Raw genomic sequence first — 19144 nt, 5'->3', positions numbered from 1 at the left:
GAGAGCCTGTCTCAAAAAAAAAAAAAAAATCTACATATAAATGGATCAAAGATCCAAATTTAAGAGCTAAAACTATAAAACTCTTAGAAGAAAACTCAGGAAAATTTGCAAGACCTTGGATTTGGCAACAGTGTCTTAAAAATCAAACCAAAGTATAGGCAACAAAATTAAAAATAGATAAATTGGACTTCTTTATTAAAAATTTAAGGCCAGGTGTGATGGCTCACATCTGTAAATCCCAGAGCTTTCAGAGGCTAAGCCAGGAGGACCACTTGAGCCCAGGAGTTCAAGACTAGCCTGGGCAACACAGCAAGACTCCATCTCTACAGAAAAAAAAATTAAAATTAGCTGGGTGTCGCAGCATGTGCCTATAGTGCCAGCTACTTGGGAAGACTGCTTGAGCCCAGGAGTCTGGGGCTGCAGAGAGCCATTATTGAGCCACTGCACTCCAGCCTGGATGACAGAGCAAGACCCCTTCTCTAAAAATAAAAATTAAATTAAAAAATTTAAAACTTCAGCGCACCAGGCCAGGCACAGTGGCTCACGCCTGTAATCCCAGCACTTTGGGAGGCTGAGGCGGACGGATCACTTGAGGTCAGGAGTTCGAGACCAGCCTGGCCAACATGGTAAAACCCTGTCTCTACCAAAAAATACAAAAATTAGTCAGGTGTGGTGGTGCACGCCTATAGTCCCAGCTACTCGGGAGGCTGAGGTGGGAGAATCACTTGAACCTGGGAGGCAGAGGTTGCAGTGAGACGAGATTGTGCTTCTGCATTCTGGCCTGGGCAACAGAGTGAGACCCTGTCTCAAAAACAAACAAAAAGACAAAAAACACACCATGCAAAAACATGTTCTACATCCTTAGTATGAAGAAAACAGAAATCAAAACCACAATGAGACAGCACTACAAACCAACTAGAATGGCTGTAACGTAAAAAAAAAAAAAAAAAAAGTAAAATAACAGATCTTAGCAAGGATGTGGATGAACTGGAACCTTTGTAGTGGAAATTTAAGATGTTACAGGATGGGCGCAATGGCTTATGCCTATAATCCCAGCACTTTGAGAGGCTGAGATGGGTGGATCACCTGAGGTCGGGAGTTCAAGACCAGCCTGACCAACATGGAGAAACCCAGTCTCTACTAAAAGTACAAAAATTAGCCAAAATTGCTTGAACCCGGGAGATGGAGGTTGCAGAGAGCCGAGATCGCATCACTGCACTCCCCAGCCTGGGCAACAGAGCAAGGCTCTGTCTCAAAAACAAGAACAAAAATTAGCTGGGCATGGTGGTGCACACCTGCAATCCCAGCTACTCGGGAGGCTGATGTATAATCACTGGAACCCAGGAGGCTGAGGTTGCAGTGAACCAAAATCACACCATTGCACTCCAGCCTGGGTGACAGAGTAAGACTGTCTCAAAAAATTAAATAAAATGGAATAAAATAAAAAGAAATTGGCTGGGTGTGGTGGCACACACCTGTAGTCCTGGCTACTCACGAGGATCGCTTGAGCCCAGAAATTCAAGGCTGCAATGGGCCATTATCACACCACTGCACCCTAGCCTGGGTGACAGCACAAAACCCTGCCTCAAAAAACCAAAACATTATTATGAAGTTATGAAATGGTTTATTAAAAACTGCATGAAGGCCAGGCGTGGTGGCTCACGCTTGTAATCCCAGCACTTTGGGAGACTGAGGTGGGTGGATCACAAGGTCAAGAGACTGAGACCATCCTGGCCAACATGGTGAAACCCCGTCTTTACTAAAAATACAAAAATTAGCGGGGTGTGGTGGTGCGCACCTGTAGTCCCAGCTACTTGGGAGGCTGAGGCAGGAGAATCGCTTGAACCCGGGAGGCGGAGGTTGCAGTGAGCCGAGATCGTGCCACTGCATAGCGACAGAGCGAGACTCCAACTCAATTAAAAAGAAAAAAAGAAACTGCATGAAAAAAGACTGAGAGGAAGTATGCTGAAGGTTAAGAGTGAACACATTCACTGGGCTAGAAGCTTCAAGAAGGTTGACTACCACACCTCTAGTTCCTAAAGGGCAGTACACAAAATGTAACTGAATTTCTTGATGATGTGATTATGGGTAATATTTTCTTCTTTAGACGTTACCTTAGCATCTTAGATGAAAAAAAATTACAGAAAAACAAATGTTTAAAGGGAATAGACCTGAGTTGCGTTGGCAACAATGAAGTCTCTAGGAAGTACCTCCCCAGCCTTCCCTCCCACCTGCCCTCCTCTGTGCACTATGACCAGGGCAATTGCTAGGTGGCTACCCAAGGACAGCACCACCCTCCACTAAGGACCAGGGCTGGGCTACCACGCCTTCATCGGCCTGGCTCTACTTTCACCCCAACTGGGCAGGCCTCAGGTGAGTTTGTATAGTAGATTCCCATGCTGGCCCAGCCCGTCCAATGCAGGAAGACCTAAGGCCCAGGTTGGGGTACAAGTGTGGACCCTGGGGATGTCAGATGTCAAGAATGCCTTAACTGCTCTGGAGAAGGAAGAAGACTTCATTGAAACATTCCCCATACAAACCCAGGGGCCCTGGAAGAAAGCAAGGGAGAGGACCGAGAAGAAGTGGTATACACAGGGACAAGAGCAGCCCTGGCTGTTGCTTACTGTCTCCAAGGTGAAACTTTGGCCTGGATAGAAGCCTCAGCCCAAGCACACTGGGATTCTACCAGTCAGCCTCCACCTTTGCCCTAGTAAGATCTCAGCCCACTGCTCCATAGCCCCTGCCAGCGTGAAACCAGAGGGAGGCCTTTGCATGAGTTGGGGCAGAGCATGCCCAGCAGCAATCTACCCTTGGAGCTGGCTAGCAGGCTCTCAGGCCACTAAATTCTCAGGGCCAGACTGCCCAAGCCTTACCACTTAAAACCATCCCATTCATTTTCATCATTTTCCAAAGAGCCACAGATTAACTGTTCATTTCTTTGCTCAGTAGACTACACAATCTCAATTAGAAAAGGGACAAGAGGTCAGATGGTCCCGGCCATCTTCAGGTCCCTAGAGTAGGCAAGGGCTGCACTCACAGGCCAACCCCTCCCATGCAGAGGTGTCTCTGCCACCCACACCCTTTGCCCTGAGCCCTAACACCATCAAGCCTAAAGAAATCTAAAGGACTCATCTTCAAAATCAGACTGGAAGCTCCCAGATTTAAACATTCTGAGCATACTAAATCATTACAAAGCATATCTTTCCTTAGTTATCCAAATGATTATGGAAATAAACTACAAATCCAATAACTGCTGATCAAATTCAGGGACTTAAAAAAAAAAAAAAGCATGACCTTATAACCAGCATCAAGAAGAAAGCATCTACAGGAGGGAGCATGCTCCATGCTCACCTTATAACCAGCATCAAGAAGAAAGCATCTACAGGAGGAAGCATGCTCCATGCTCACCTTATAATCAGCATCAGGAAGAAAGCATCTACAGGAAGAAAGCATCTACAGGAGGAAGCATCTACAGGAGGAAGCATGCTCCATGCTCATGACCTTATAACCAGCATCAGGAAGAAGCATCTACAGGAGGAAGCATGCTCCATGCTCTGCTTTGGCAAAGCAGCCAATCCATCCATGAGAACAAATTATATACAGGACAGCGGCAGGCACAGGGCAAGGGCCAGAGGCTCAGATGTGCAAAGTGGGAATGAAAAGGAACAGAGAAGGTGAGTGGATGAGGAAGAACAGGAAAGGAGGGCACTCACGCAGGACAAGGGTGTGAGCTGAGGTAGCTGAAGGCTACACAACGACCAAGTGAGGCCGCCTGGTGGACAGATGGTGCAGCTTCCGGGGAGAAGGCAGGAATGGAGACAGGTGTGGGAATCCTTCATGTCCGGCATAATCATCTATGATGCCGAAAGTAGTAGGGTCCCGAGACAAAACAGAACAGGAAAACAGCAGGAGACCAACAAGAGTCATGTTTAAGAGTAAGGAGGAAGGAGTGGCAGAACAGGAGCGAGGGGCAGGCTGGTCACAGGACTGGGGGCTGGAATGCTGCCCGTGCTCCAAAAGCTCAGGAGGCAAGCAAGGGCCATGATGCCAGCACTGCTGAGCTAGAGGTGTGACAACAGTGGGGGCAGCCTGTGGGCCGGGTGTGACGTGGTTTCAGGAGAGTGAGAGGAAGGGGGATTGCAAACCGGAGTTAATTATTAGACAAGCCTCTTGAAGGGGAGGGGATCAAAGGATGCAGAAAAGAGTAGGCACTAAGAGGGTGCTAAGGTCCAGGGAAAGCCATTGTTAGGAGGGCCTTGAGCCCATCAGAAGGCAGAAGACTGTGAGATGGGGGAGCTGGGCTGTGGGGGCAGACACTGGAGGCATAAGCCCCAGAAAAGACATGGGGTGAGGGGAACATGTGGGCAATTAGGAAAAGGGGCTTGAGACAAATGGAAGGCACAGGTTGGAGGGGACCAGGAATAAAGCCCGAAATACAGGTATCCAAAGGGTTAGAGACATGAATGCAAAACCAAGAGAGAAAGCAAAATATCTAGAGGGGAATGCTTGTCCCCTCCTGAGGAGCTCAGAGAAGAAGGTCCTGCTGATCCATCGGGCCAGGCGCAGGGAAGTCAGGAAAGAGCAGGAGCACAGACACACTCCTTTTCTCTGTGTCTACAGATCTGCAAAGCTCAGGACTCCCTGAATTTGACAAAACAAGTGCCAAGATGTGACTCTACTCAGGACCCAAGGCTACACTCCCTACCTTATCGCCCTAGAACGACAGCCACTTCTGTGCATCTGCTGGCTGCCTACACTAAAAGCCTACTAAGGAGCAGAAAAACAAGCCCAACAGCACACACATCACCTTAAAGAATAATCTGGTAGGAAGTGGAAGTGTTCAATACTCACAGGAACAATAAGCCCTTGCCAAGTCAATAAATTAGCTTCATCAACCTGGATGTTACGGAAGTTTTTCATCCCACATTTGCGGATTTCTTCAAGCTCCTGTTGATTGACAAAGCATAAAGGGGTGTCAAATCGGGGAAAGCACCACATATTAAGATCCCTCCTGATGCCCTCAAATTAAACCAAGTGCCAAAAATGCTAATGACAAAATTGGACAGCGAGGACTAAACTGTGCTTGGAGTGGTTAAGGAGGCATGGAGCTGCCATGGCGGTCCCCTCTGCAAGGTCGTTGCCTCTACCCATGCCCCAGACCAAGACAAGCCCCCACCTCAGTGAACCCCCCTGAATAGGACAGGGGGAACCATGCTTCTGCAGACATACCACCTCCTCTTTGGGTTGGTCACCATGGCTGTTTAAATCCCTCAGCACCCTGCATAGGGCAGACATGTGGCAGGAGCTATCCTGAGGTGCTGTACACCTGATACCTTCCAATCAAGATTCATTAAGCACTGATTATGCACCAGATGCTGAGAAGCTAAAGATGAATAAAACTGGGGACTGGGAACAAACCAGACACAAACGCATATCCAGTTTTCTACCCAGTGCTATAAGTGTGATTTCAGAAGGACTCCACCTCAACATGGGCACACAGCAAAGAGAACCATCCAGTCTGGGACTGGGGTGGGAGTTGGGGGGGTGGGGACGGGAAACCTTCACTGAGCCTGTTTCCTCAGCTGCAAAACAGACCCAGAGTGCAGAAAAGGAAAGGGAAGCCATGTTGTGGGCAACAGGACCCCTTGCAAATATGTGGGGTTATTGTTGTATAAACAGTCAATGCAGCAAGTGCCATTTCACCCAGAAAGCACAACTTTACGACTTCAGGGTCCTGCCTGAGATGTCTTCAGAACTGTCTGTCACCTGTTTTTCAACTGTGCACCAGCCTGACATTTCCCATTGCTTCCAACATCTCACTGAATGCCTGGCAGGCGCTATAACCCAAACCACCCAGCAATGCCCTCCCGCCAGAACACCAGCCTCGCCAACATTCCTCCACTCTGACACATGAAGTGCCACTCTACCCGCCTCAGCCCGGCCTCCCATCCAGTGGCACAAAAGCCACCTCCACACCTGTCCGGCACCTTCTCTTCTACAGCCCGAGCACCATCCAGCTGAGCCCTGCCTCCTTCGCCAGGCTGCTTCCTCTGGCCCAGCTCCAGCACCCTCCAGAACCTCCTTACATGGTACTTCAACTCACAGTGGCTTGGGGGCTCCCTATCAGCCCCCACATCAAGCCCAAAAGATCCTTGCACCTCATACTTCCATCACACAGTGGTAGTTTAAAAGGCACCCTGAGGCTACACAGGCAGGGAAGGAAACAATTTGCAAGGAAGGGGGAACCGGAGCCCAGGTTACTGGTTCTGAGTAGGAAGATGTGCTGGGTGCCGGCCCAGAGCAGCAGAGAGGGAGAGTGCAGTGAATGAATACACGGAAGAGGTGGAACACACTGGTGCTTCATAGCAGGCAACAGGCACAAGTTTCCCCCCACAGGGTGCTCCTGCCTGTCACCCTTATCTGCCCACCACAATCACCTGGACTTGGGCCCAGCCCCAGAAATTCTGGTCCAGCAAGTGTGGGTGGAGCCTGAACATAGGGATTTCTCACAGGCTATACCTGTGGTGAGAGAAGAGGCACTGCTGGGAGCGATGACGGATCCATTTCTCCCTGAGGAGGCGTTAGCGGCATGGGCTGCAACCTCCTGCAGTGAGGAATGGGGTGGCCTGGCCCCTCTCCACCTGCATGAGGCCCCTCTTTCCCTGTATAAGGAGGTACAGAACCTGAGGGACCACTCCAACCTGCCAACTGCCACCTGGTCCTCCTGCTCACAGGACTCATAAGAAATGCTCCCCTGGGGATTATGAAGCCTGGGCAGACTCAGAAAGGGGAAGAGATCTCACACCCACACTGCCACCTCCTTCCACTCTCCAAATAGAATGTAAGCTCAACGAGGGCAGGGATCAGGAAGCCCTGGTCCTGCCAGCGCCTGGCTCACAGTGGTGCTCAAACATGTGCTTAATGACCAGGTTGGTGGGTGGATGGGAAGCTGGGGCTTTGGGAGGAAAAAGGAATCTGGGGTGGGAAGGATTTTCTATAAATACAGTTCCAATGCTGTGTTTGGCTTTTTTGACCTTGGCTCAAGATACTAGAGTAAGATTCTTGGCTAAGGACAGGATATACCATGCATGTCCCTTAAGGCTGGAGTCCTAGCAAACAAAATGTTTTAAACCAAATACAGATAGGAAAAAAATATGCCACACAGAACTTTGAAACTAGACAACTAAAAAAAGAAGAAACAACAGTGAAGATATCTAACATTTATGGGAGAAAACAAATTTTAAAATCATCTGTAAATATACTTTATGGTTTCAGAAATCCACACTCCAACAGTATAAAGTATGGGTGACGGCTGAGTGCGCTGGCTCACGCCTGTAATCCCAACACTTTGGGAGGCCAAGGTGGGTGGATCACCTGAGGTCAGGAGTTCGAGACAAGCCTGGCCAACATGGCGAAACCCCATCTCTACTAAAAACACAAAAATTAGCTGGGTGTGGTGGTGGGCGCTTGTAATCCCAGCTACTCAGGAGGCTGAGGCAGGAGAATCGCTCGAACCCGGGAGGCAGAGGTTGCAGTGAACTAAGATCGCACCACTGCACTCCAGCTTGGGCGAAAAGAGCGAAACTCTGTCTCGAAAAAATAAAAAAAAAAAAAATAAACTAGGGATGATAAACACAAGGTAAATTTCACAAGAATTACAAAAATATGGCAAGATGGAACTCAACTGTAACATGAGAGTGAAAAACTGTATCTTGCTCAAGAAAAAGGAGAGGAAGCAGTCAGTGAGGAGCACTAAGGGCAGGGGTGCAGAAAGGACACTTACTGGTGCTTTGGTATCAAGGAGATCCAGGGAATCCACAGACAAAGATAAAAGCAATACTGCCGTAGGAGTGAGCCACACACCTGGCCAGAAAGAAGAATGGGCAACCCTGAGGATGCTAATGACAGCAGGGTTGGGAAGCTCAGAGAATCCTAAGTAGGGTTATCAGATAAACTCCCAACTTACCTTGCCGTCAAGTTAAGCTCTCCAAAGACAGAAAAGGCAACCTCCTTTACACGATTCTAACCAACAAGGAAGAACTGATTATAAGGCAAAAGTGAGAGAAACAGGCAAACAAACAAACAGGCCCTGACATCTTCAGAGAATGATGAGCATACCATAGTAGAAAGTTTCTCAACAGGGTGTTGCTGGCATCCAGATACGACTCTGCACTTGAGCCTCCCAAGCCCTTACCCTGAGACAGATGCCAGGCACTGTGACCAACCCACCCCAATTTCCCAACATCCTCTACAGCTTCCACTGAGAACCACGGGCACTATGAGTGGCCAGGATGCTAAAAGACCTGCATTGCACAAGACGGTCCTGTGGACAGAAACTATTTAGCCCAAAATGCCAATCATGCCGGGCGCAGTGGTTCACGCCTGTAATCCCAGCACTTCGGGAGGCCGAGGTGGGCGGATCACGAGGTCAGGAGATCAAGACCATCCTGGCTAACACAGTGAAACCCTGTCTCTACTAAAAATACAAAAAAAATTAGCCGGGCATGGTGGCGGGCGCCTGTAGTCCCAGCTACTCGGGAGGCTGAGGCAGGAGAAAGGCGTGAACCCAGGAGGCGGAGCTTGCAGTCAGCCGAGATTGCGCCACTGCACTCCAGCCTGGGTGACAGAGTGAGACTCCGTCTCAAAAAAAAAAAAAAAAAAAAATTCCAATCATGCCTCCACTGAGGAAAACAACTTCAAGAAGATAAATTCAGGCCAGGCGCAGTGGTTCACACCTGTAATACCAGCATTTTGGGAGGCCAAGGCAGGCGGACTGCTTGAGCCCAGGAATTCAAGACCAGCCTGGCCAACATGGCAAAACACTGTCTCTACTAAAAAAAATACAGCCCGGGTGCAGTGGCTCATGCCTGTAATCCCAACACTTTAAGAGGCCAAGGCAGGTAGATCACGAGGTCAGGAGTTCAAGACCAGCCTGGCCAAGATGGTGAAACCCCGTCTCTACTAAAAATACAAAAAATTAGCCGGGCATGGTGGCAGGCACCTATAATCCCAGCTACTTGGGAGGCTGAGGCAGAGAACTGCTTGAACCCAGGAGGCGGAGGTTGTAGTGAGCCAAGATTGCGCCACTGCACTCCAGCCTGAGTGACAGAGCAAGACTCTGTCTCAAAAAATAAATAAATAAAAATAAAAAATAAAAAAAAGTAGCCAGGCATGGTGGTACATGCCTGTGGTCCCAGCTACTTGGGAGGCTGAGAGGTGAAAGCGGAAGAATCACCTGAGCCCTGGCAGTCAAGGCTGTGCAGTGAGTCAAGATTACAACCACTGCACTCCAGCCAGGGCAACTGGAGTGAGACCCTATCTCAAAAAAAAAAAAAAAAAAAAAGAAAGAAGAAGAAAAATTGGAATCAGTCAGAGATCAGTTCCATCTGAATATCTGAGACTCAAAAGGCCAGATGACTCAAACCCTCAAGATGGTTGTAAACCCTCAAGCAAAACTGTGCCCCGATAACTGAGAATGGTCCTGACAGTGAAGAATCAGGGAAGGAATTGAAGGAAACCAATGTAAATTCCAAGAAGTGGAATTCAAAAGGATGTTACAAATGACAGAAGGACCTGATAAAAACCGCAAGAGCAGCCCAGCTCTAGAACAGAGTTAGGAAGACCAAAGCCAAGAATGACAGATGCTTACAAATAACACTCCCACAAAGGTTTGTTTCAGTTCTGCTCAGAGCAAGAAGCAACCCAAGTCAGCTGCTCAGGGCTGATGGTGCAGTGCTGACAAACACAGAAAGAGTTCAAGGGAAAGCACCAGGCAGCTCACACATTCCTTCTCTTGATGGGGACAGCAGGCTTCCCAACCAGGGCAGGTGGTACAGGAGAAAGAGAGCAATGCTTCTCAGAATGAGGTCCACTTCGGAGCCCAAGTAGACTTCAGTGTATAGAAGGGAACTGAAAAAGCCCAGGGTGCCACCCAGCTCCTGAAAATGGAAAACACCCATGCCCCAAACTCAACCCCAGAGAGCCTGATGCCCACTCCAGGGCAAAGTGTGGAGCATGGCAGAGAGGGATGGTTACTTAACAGCTTTGCAAGCACTAACAGGAGAGATGGGCCCTGGGCCCCAGCAGAAGGCCACGGACTCAAGTCCTGAGAGGAGATGGGAGAACAGGAGACTGCTGTGTATAGCCAGTGCTCAGTCACACAGCTCAGATGTACACACCTGCGTCTTGGCAAAGCAGTTAACAAAGTTCCTCTTTTGCTTCTTTTTGGGGTCTACAATGAGGCCTAGAAAACTGTTCAAAATCTCCCCAGGTAACCCTCACACAAGGCCAGGTTTCAGAACCCCTCAGGAGCCACTAATCAAGAAATCTAGGCCAGGCGCGGTGGCTCACGCCTGTAATCCCAACACTTTGGGAGGCCAAGGCGGGCGGATCACGAGGTCAGGAGATCGAGACCACATGGTGAAACCCCGTCTCTACAAAAAATACAAAAATTAGGTGGACATGGTGGCGCGTGCCTGTAGTCCCGGCTACTCGGGAGGCTGAGGCAGGAGAATAGCTTGAACCAGGGAGTCGGAGGTTGCAGTGAGCCGAGATCGCGCCACTGCACTCCAGCCTGGTGACAGAGCAAGACTTCGTCTCAAAAAAAAAAAAAAAAGGAATCTATGCCAGCGCCAGGCGTGGTGGTTCATGCCTGTAATCCCAGCATTTTGGGAGGCCAAAGCAGGTGGATCACTTGAGGCCAGGAGTTTGAGACCAGCCTGGCTGACATGGTGAAACCCCATCTCTACTAAAAATACAAAAATTAGCCAGGCATAGGGGTGCATGCCTGTAGTTCCAGCTACTTGGGAGGCTGAGGCATGAGAATTGCTTGAACAAGTGAGACAGAGATTGCCGTGAGCCAAGATCACACCACTGTACTCCAACTCCAGCCTGGGCGACAGAGCGAGAACCAATCTTAAAAAAAAAAAAAAAAAAAAAAGGCCGGGCACAGTGGCTCACACCTGTAATTCCAACGCTTCAACACTCTGGGAGGCTGAGGCGGGTAGATCACTTGAGGACAGGAGTTTGAGAGCAGCCTGGCCGACATGGTAAAACCCTGTCTCTACTAAAACTACAAAAATTAGCCAGGCATGGTGGTGGACTCCTGTATTCCCAGCTACTTGGGAGGGTGAGGTTGGAGAATCACTGGAACCCGGGAGGTGGAGCTTGTGGTAAGCTGCAATCACACCACTGCACTTGAGCCTGGGTGACAGAGCAAGACTCCGTTTCAAAAAAAAAAAAAAAAGGCTGGGTGCAGTGGCTCAAGCCTGTAATCCCAGCACTTTGGGAGGCCGAGGTGGGCAGATCAGTTGAGGTCAGGAGTTTGAGAACCAGCCCGGCCAACAAGGTGAAACCTCATCTCTACTAAAAATACAAAAATTAGCTGGGCATGGTGGCGTGCACCTATAGTCTCAGCTACTCGGGAGGCTGAGGCAGGAGAATTGCTTGAACCCAGGAAGTGGAGGTTGCAGTGAGCTGAGATCACGCCACTGCACTCCAGCCTGGGTGCAGACTCCCAGAGTGAGACTCCGTCTCAAAAAAATAAAATAAATAAAATAAATCTAGGCCAGGAGCCAGGGGCGGTGGCTCACACCCGTAATCCCAACACTGGGTGGTCAAGGCAGGAGGATCACTTAAGCACAGGAACTCAAGACCAGCCTGGGCAATACAGCAAGACCCTATCTCTACAAAAATAAAAAAATAAAAAAATGAGCCAGGTGTGGTGATGTATGCCTGTGGTCCCAGCTACTCAGGAGGCTGACTTGGGATGACCAGTTGAGTCCAAAAGGTTGAGGCTGCAGTGAGCCATGATGGTGCCACTACACTCCAGCCTGGTCAACAGAGCAAGACCCTGTCTCAAAAAAAGAAAAACTAGAAAAGAAATCCAACAGCACTAGACGACCCTTCCCCCCGCAAAATATGTAGGAATCCTCCCATCCAATATTTCCAGCTAAAACTCTTTGGTGCAACCCAGTAATTCCAACTAAAGCTCTTTGGTGCAACCCAAATGAGCAGTGTGCAGAATCCTACCAAGTCAGCCTGGTGATTTCCCCCCTCTATGTCTTTCCCCAGGATGTCTCCTGGAAGGATGTCCCTAACTGTCCTGCCTATCACCAGCCCCACATCCCCAACATGCTCATCATTGAAAGCCTCTCTCAAATGCCTGTTCCTCTAAGGAGCTCCCCAAGCCCTGGCTAAAAGTGATGCTCCTTTCTCTCAACAGCCACTACAATGTTTCTGTACAAAATGGATAAACAGAGGCTGGATCAAGAAGAGTTGAGGAGAATCGAATGGCTTTAGAACTGGTGGCCTGAAGTCACCCTGGTGAGAAGTGGGCTGAGAGAGATGTAGTTAAGTACCACATATCAGGGAAGGAACGAATACAGGCTTAAAGACCACACCTCTAAGGGTCCTTGCTAGCAAAACAACACCCCAAGTCACAGAATGAAATATTTTAGGATCCAGTAAAGACCTGGACTTGGTTCCAAACACTTAATTTTTCACCAAGCAAAAGGCATGAACCTTAGCAGCAGCGTGACAAACTGACTGGTTTAGCTGACCAATCGTTTGTGCCATGTTTAGCGTCCAGGCCACCCTGCACTATTCAGAGCCAAATGCTGTGTCCAGTTCTGGACACCATACTTCAGAAGACCACATCAAATAAGGGCTGCTCAGGACAAGAACAGCAAGGACCATGTCCTACCAGGAACAACCAAAAGGTCCAGGAACCTATGGCCTAAAGAAATGTGAAGATGACACACATCTGTCTTCAAACGTTAAAAAGTTCACCTGCTGGCTGGCGTTAAAAAGTTCACCTGCTGGCTGGACGAAGTGGCTTATGCCAGTAATTCCACATTTTGTTGTTTTTTGTTTGTTTGTTTTGAGATGGAGTCTCGCTCTCCAGGGTGGAGTATGGAGGCGTGATCTCAGCTCACTCCAACCTCCGCCTCCCAGGCTCAAGTGCTTCTTATGCCTCAGCCTCCTGAGTAGCTGGGACTACAGGCACGCACCACCATGCCCAGCTCATTTTTGTATTTTTAGTAGAGATGGGGTTTTGTCATGTTGGCCAGGCTGGTCTGCAACTCCTAACCTCAAGGGATCCACCCGCCTCGGCCTCCCAAAGTGCTCCTGTAATCCCAGCACTTTGGGATGCCGAAGCAGGAAAATCACTTGAGGCCAGGAGTTGGAGACCAGCCTGGGCCACACAGTAAGACCTCATCTCTACAAAAAAATCAAAAAATGAAGCGGAAGGATTGCCTGAGCCCAGGAGGCCCAGGCTGCAGTGAGCCATGATCATGCCACTGCACTCCAGTCTGGGTGACAGAGTGAGACCTTGTCTCAAAAAAATAAAAATAAAATAAAACTTAAAATTTAAAATTTAGGCCGAGGCCGGGTGTGGTGGCTCACGCCTGTAATTCCAGCACTTTGGGAGGCCAAGGCAGGAAGATCACAAGGTCAGGAGTTCAACACCAGCCTGGCCAATATGGTGAAACCCCATCTCTACTAAAAATACAAAAATTAGCCAGGCGTGGTGGTGACACCTGTAGTCCCAGCTACTTGGGAGGCTGAGGCAGAAGAATCGCTTGAACCCGGGAGGTGGAGGTTGCAGTGAGCTGAGATCACGCCACTGCACTCCAGCCTGGGCAACAGAGCAAGACCTTGTCTCTCGAAGAAAAGAGTCCAGGCATGGTGGCTCATGTCTGTAATCCCAGCACTTTGGGAGGCTGAGGCCGGCAGATCATATGAGGTCAGGAGTTCGAGGCCAGCCTGGCCAACATGGTGAAACCCCGTCTCTACTAAAAATACAAAAATTAAGTCCGGTACAATGGCTCACACCTGTAATCCCACATTTTGGGAGGCTGAAGTGGGGGGATCACAAGGTCAGGAGTTCGAGACCAGCCTGAACAACATGGTGAAACCCTGTCTCTACTAAAAATACAAAAAACTTAGCCAGGCATGGCGGCACGTGCCTGTAGTCCCAACTACTCGGGAGGCTAAGGCAGGAGAACTGCTTGAAATCAGGAGGCAGAGGCTGCAGTAAGCCGAGATCGCGCCACTGCACTCCAGCCTGGGCAACCGAGTGAGAGTCTATCTCAAATAAAATAAAAGAAAGAAAAGAAAAGAGTAATTCCAACAAGAACAGAAAACAAAGAGATGCTGGGAAAGGGGTAGCCATGGCTTGAGAGGAAGTGGTCAATTATGAGGCCATTCTGCACTGTTTACAATTCACAGTCCTGAGATGGGCAAGTGGGGCATATTAGCCCCATTTCACAGATGGTAAAGCCAAGGCTCAGAGATGTCCAAGTCAAAGAACTTGTATAGAGCACGCCCAGGACTAGAACCTGCACTGAAATTGCTCTTTTTTGACTATCTCAGCCACCCAAAGCAGTGAGTTAATGCTCCCATTAGAAACGGACAGAGCAGGTGTTCCTGTTTACTCTGTGGGATCCCAGGAGGACTTAGCTTGCTCTGAAATAGTATTGACCAATATTTACATCAACAAAAACATGAACATATTCAGTATCTTCCCTAGTCCTGCACAGCTAGTCATTATGTGCCTGTGTTGTGCAAGGAATATTTCTAGGCTCCTACTGCTCAGGCAAAACAAAACCTGGCAGATGGAGCTGGACATCTGAGGAAAGTTACATAAACCTGCCTTAAATCTACCAAATTCCAGTATAACTGGTCTATCAAAGTAAATAATTGTAACAGAAATGCAAACTTTCCAAGCTTGCATAAGACAACCGTTAGCAATGACACTAAAATCATGACCTTTTTTTTCCCCCGAGACAGGGTCTTGCTTTGTTGCCGATGCTGGAGTGCAGTGGCATGATCACGGCTCACTGCAGTCTCAACCTCCAGAGCTCAAGTGATCCTCCCACCTCAGCCTTCTGAGAAGCTGCGACTACAGGCATGTGCCAATATGCCCAGTTAATCATTTTATTTTTTGCAGAGACAGGGTCTCACTATGTTGGGCAGACTGGTCTCAAATACCTAGGCTCAAGTGATCCTCCTGCCTCAGCCTTCCTAAGTGCTGGGATTATAGGCATGACCACCATGCCTGGCCACTAAATCATGACTTAAATGTAATTCAATATACTGAAAATCTAAACATAAGCCTCATGGCCTTCTAATGCAATTCTCTCATTTCAACTAACATTTAGCTAAGGGGGCAGGACCCATGCCAAGACATCATCCCTTCCATAGGTCATCAGTATGGTAGCTATCTTACATTTAGTTATCATCATAACTAATTACACCTGGGGCTGGGCATGGTGGCTCACGCCTGTAATCCCAGCACTTTGGGAGGCCGAGGCAGGTGGATAACCTGAGGTCAGAAGTTCGAGACCATCCTGGCCAACATGGTGAAACCCCGTCTCTACTAAAAATACAAAAATTAGCCAGGCGTGGTGGCGGGCACCTGTAGTCCCAGCTACTCAGGAGGCTGAGGCAGGAGAATTGCGTGAACCTGGGAGGCAGAGGTTGCAGTGAGCCGAGATCACACCATTGCACTCCAGCCTGGGTGACAAGAGCAAAACTCCATCTCAAAAAATAAATATATAAATAATACACTTAGCTATGATCATAACTTTATGAAGTCATCTCATCATCTGCTGGACAAATCAGGGCACTGAGGCTCAAAGGCACAACACTAAGGAGTCAAAGGCAGAAATCTACATCTGAACTCTTACTCTATCACAGCACAGTGCTTCTCAGAGGTTATAGCACACTCCTTCTCAGGTGGTCATTCTAAGAGGACATGACAAAGAAAACACTCAACAGAGGCTTAGAGGAACGCACTGCCCACAACCTCCACAGTAAGCATGGGGGAAGCATGGCCAAAGCTCCAACTCAGCAGGCCTTGACACCAGCTTCTGGCTGCCGGGCCTCATTCCTGGAAGGTGTTTCCGTGTCCATCTGTACATGGGTGTGCCTGGCATTCCTGACCTCCATTACAAACTCCAGAGTCCAGCACCCCCCTACCAGACTGACAGCTCCTTGAGGGCTGGGACACCGACCTCTTCAAGTCTGTCCACAACAGACTCAACCACACAAAGCCTGACACAGGACAAATGGGCACGACGGGAACTGCCTGTGTAAAACTCGTGGAGAATCCTTCAGGAAGCTTAGGTTTTCTTATGCTGACTGTTCTTTTTTTTTTTTTCTTTCGAGACAGAGTCTTGCTCTGTCGCCCAGGCTGGAGTGCAGTGGCACAATCCCGGCTCACTACAAGCTCCGACTCCCGGGTTTACGCCATTCTCCTGCCTCAGCCTCCCAAGTAGCTGGGACTACAGGCGCCCACCACCACGCCCGGCTAATTTTTTTTTGTATTTTTAGTAGAGACAGCGTTTCACTGTGTTAGCCAGGATGGTCTCGATCTCTTGACCTCGTGATCCTCCCACCTCAGCCTCCCAAAGTGCTGAGATTACAGGCCTGAGCCACCATGCCCAGCCGCTGACTGTTCTTAATGAGAGGCGTGCTGGTGTGAAACACTTTTTTATAAGCCATCTCAGACGGGTTCAGAGGCTATTCAACCTCTGAGTTACACCCTCTCCCTCACCGTGAGTCAGGTGGTCTCCTCTCAGAAAGATGGAGCATCACATAAGCCCTGACATTAGCCCATGAGCCCTTTGACATTAGCACCTGCTTTGGTTGCAGATGTGCCTGCTGGGCTAAGGGCTGTCAAAAGAGAATGTTCCCCACTCTGCCTACCTATGCTAGGAAAGTGGGGACAAAATCTGACAAGAAAATGAAATACAGAAAACTATAATCAACACAGCCCTGGAAGTGTTAAAAACCAAAACAAACAAAACCCAAACAGCCACCGAATCTGAAATGAACCCTCTTCCTCTCCATCTTGTCCCTTCCTCAAGACCAAAAGCAACCATCTAAAAAGCAGGAGCAAGGCCCAGAGAGCAGGGGACCTTGACGTTGGGCCTGGCTCCACCACTGACTTCAGCCTCCTCATCTGTAAACAGAGGCCACTGGTGTCTGCTTTCCAAGATCCCTCACACAGCTCTGGAATTCTAGAGTATGTGTGCAGCAAGGGTCAGAAGGAGAAACTACACAGCCACCAGAAGCAACTTTCTTAACTTTCTGCTTCAAGGTTGAAAGAGAAGACAAGGGCTGGGCGTGGTAGCTCACGCCTGTAATCCCAGATATTTGGGAGGCTGAGGCAGGCGGATCACCTGAGGTTAGGAGTTCACGACCAGCCTGGCCAACACCGTGAAACCCCGTCTCTACTAAAAAATGTAAAAATTAGGCCAGGCACGGTGGCTCACGCCTGTAATACCAGCACTTCGGGAGGCCAAGGTGGGTGGATCATGAAGTCAGGAGATCAAGACCATCCTGGCTAACATGGTGAAACCCCGTTTCTACTAAAAATACAAAAGATTAGCTGGGTGTAGTGGCGAGCGCCTGTAGTCCCAGCTACTCGAGAGGGTGAAGCAGGAGAATGGCGTGAACCCAGGAGGCGGAGCTTGCAGTGAGCCAAGACAGTACCACTGCACTCCAGCCTGGGCAACACAGCGAGACTCCATCTCAAAAAAAAAAAAAAAATTAGCCAGGCATGGTGGCACACGCCTGTAATTCCAGCTACTCAGGAGGCTGAGGCAGGTAGAACTGCTTGAACCCAGAGGTGAAGGTTGCAGCGAGCCAAGATCGTGCCACTGCACTCCAGCTTGGGCGACAGAGCGAGACTGCATCTCAAAAAAAAAAAAAAAAAAAAATGGAAAGAGAAGACAAGAAGCAAGAATATTACATCTGAGACCTCAACTTCTCAATCAAGAGTTGCTTTCGGCCAGGTGCAGTGGCTCACATCTGTAATCCTAGAATTTTGGGAGGCCGAGGTGGGCGGATCACAAGGTCAGGAGTTTGAGACCAGCCTAACCAACATGGTGAAACCCCAGCTCTACTAAAAATACAAAAATTGGGGGCCGGGCATGGTGGCTCACGCCTGTAATCCCAGCACTTTGGGAGACCGAGGCGGGAGGATCATAAGGTCAGGAGATCGAGACCATCCTGACTAACATGGTGAAACCCCGTCTCTACTAAAAATACAAAAAAAATAGCTGGGCATGGTGGCGGGCACTTGTAGTCCTGGCTACTCGGGAGGCTGAGGCAGAAGAATGGCATGAACCTGGGAGGCGGAGCTTGCAGTGAGCCGAGATCGCACCACTGCACTCCAGCATGGGCGCCAGAGCAAGATTCCATCTCAAAAAAAAAAACAAAAAAAAAAACAAAAATGCAAAAATTAGCCAGGCGTGGTGGCGTGCGCCTGTAATCCCAGCTACTCAGGAGGCTGAGGCAGAAGAATTGCTTGAAACCGGGAGGTGGAGGTTGCAGTGAACCAAGATCACACCATTGTACTCCAGCCTGGGTGAAAGAGCAAGACTCCGCCTCAAAAAAAAAAAAAAAAAGTTGCTTTCAAACCTCCACCCCTGCCCCAGTTCAGCACCTGTGGGAGCCTTCCATAGCACCTATGCTCATCTTTGGACACAGTGACTGTCACACTACACTGGATGTTTACAATATGCAAGGTAAATTTCCAAGATATTAGAAAGACAGATTTTGAGCTCAAGAGCTATTCAATTTTAAGGTGGGCACAGTGGCTCACGCCTGTAATCCTTTGGCAGGCTAAGGTGGGTGGATCGCCTGAGGGCAGGAGTTCGAGACCAGCCTGGGAAATGGAGAAACCCCGTCTCTATTAAAAATACAAAAATCAGCTGGGTATGGTGGCGCATATCTGTAGTTCCAGCTACTCGGGAGGCTGAGGCAGGAGGAATGGCTTGAACATGGGAGGCAGAGGTTGCAGTGAGCTGAGATGGCGACACTGCACTCCAGCCTGGGTGACAGAGTGAGACTCCGTCTCCAAAAAAAAAAAAAAAAAAAACCTGTTCAACTTTGTTGGGAAAAGTAAACTTTTCTCTTTTTTCTTTCGAGAGTCTCGCTCTATCACCCAGGCTGGAGCGCAGTGGCACCATCTCAGCTCACTGCAACCTCTGCCTCCCGGATTCAAGCGATTCTCCTGGCTCAGCCTCCAGAGTAGCTGGGATTACAGGCATGCACCACCACACTCGGCTGATTTTTGTTTTTTTTTTTTTTTTTTTTTTTTTTTTAGTAGAGATGGGGTTTCGTCATGTTT

At 48.9% G+C, this 19144-nt stretch overlaps 1 protein-coding gene across 3 annotated transcripts in view; it reads right to left on the bottom strand.

Moving 5' to 3' along the window:
- UBE2L3 (ubiquitin conjugating enzyme E2 L3) overlaps positions 1–19144 on the bottom strand; it is a 53046-nt gene that overhangs the window by 26117 nt on the left and 7785 nt on the right. For 2 of the 3 annotated variants that reach the window (XM_004063094.4, XM_055375071.2), the window contains exon 2: positions 4852–4947. The exons of the other annotated variant lie outside the window; for it this stretch is intronic. In XM_004063094.4, coding sequence (XP_004063142.1) covers positions 4852–4947 — 96 coding nt within the window. The remainder of the gene's footprint in view (positions 1–4851; positions 4948–19144) is intronic. 3 annotated transcript variants of the gene reach the window in all.

This window comes from Gorilla gorilla, chromosome 23, assembly GCF_029281585.2.
Source record: "Gorilla gorilla gorilla isolate KB3781 chromosome 23, NHGRI_mGorGor1-v2.1_pri, whole genome shotgun sequence".
NCBI lineage: Eukaryota > Metazoa > Chordata > Mammalia > Primates > Hominidae > Gorilla > Gorilla gorilla.
The sequence above is the reverse complement of the archived record's forward strand: the minus strand, read 5'-3'. Positions and strand labels throughout refer to the sequence as shown.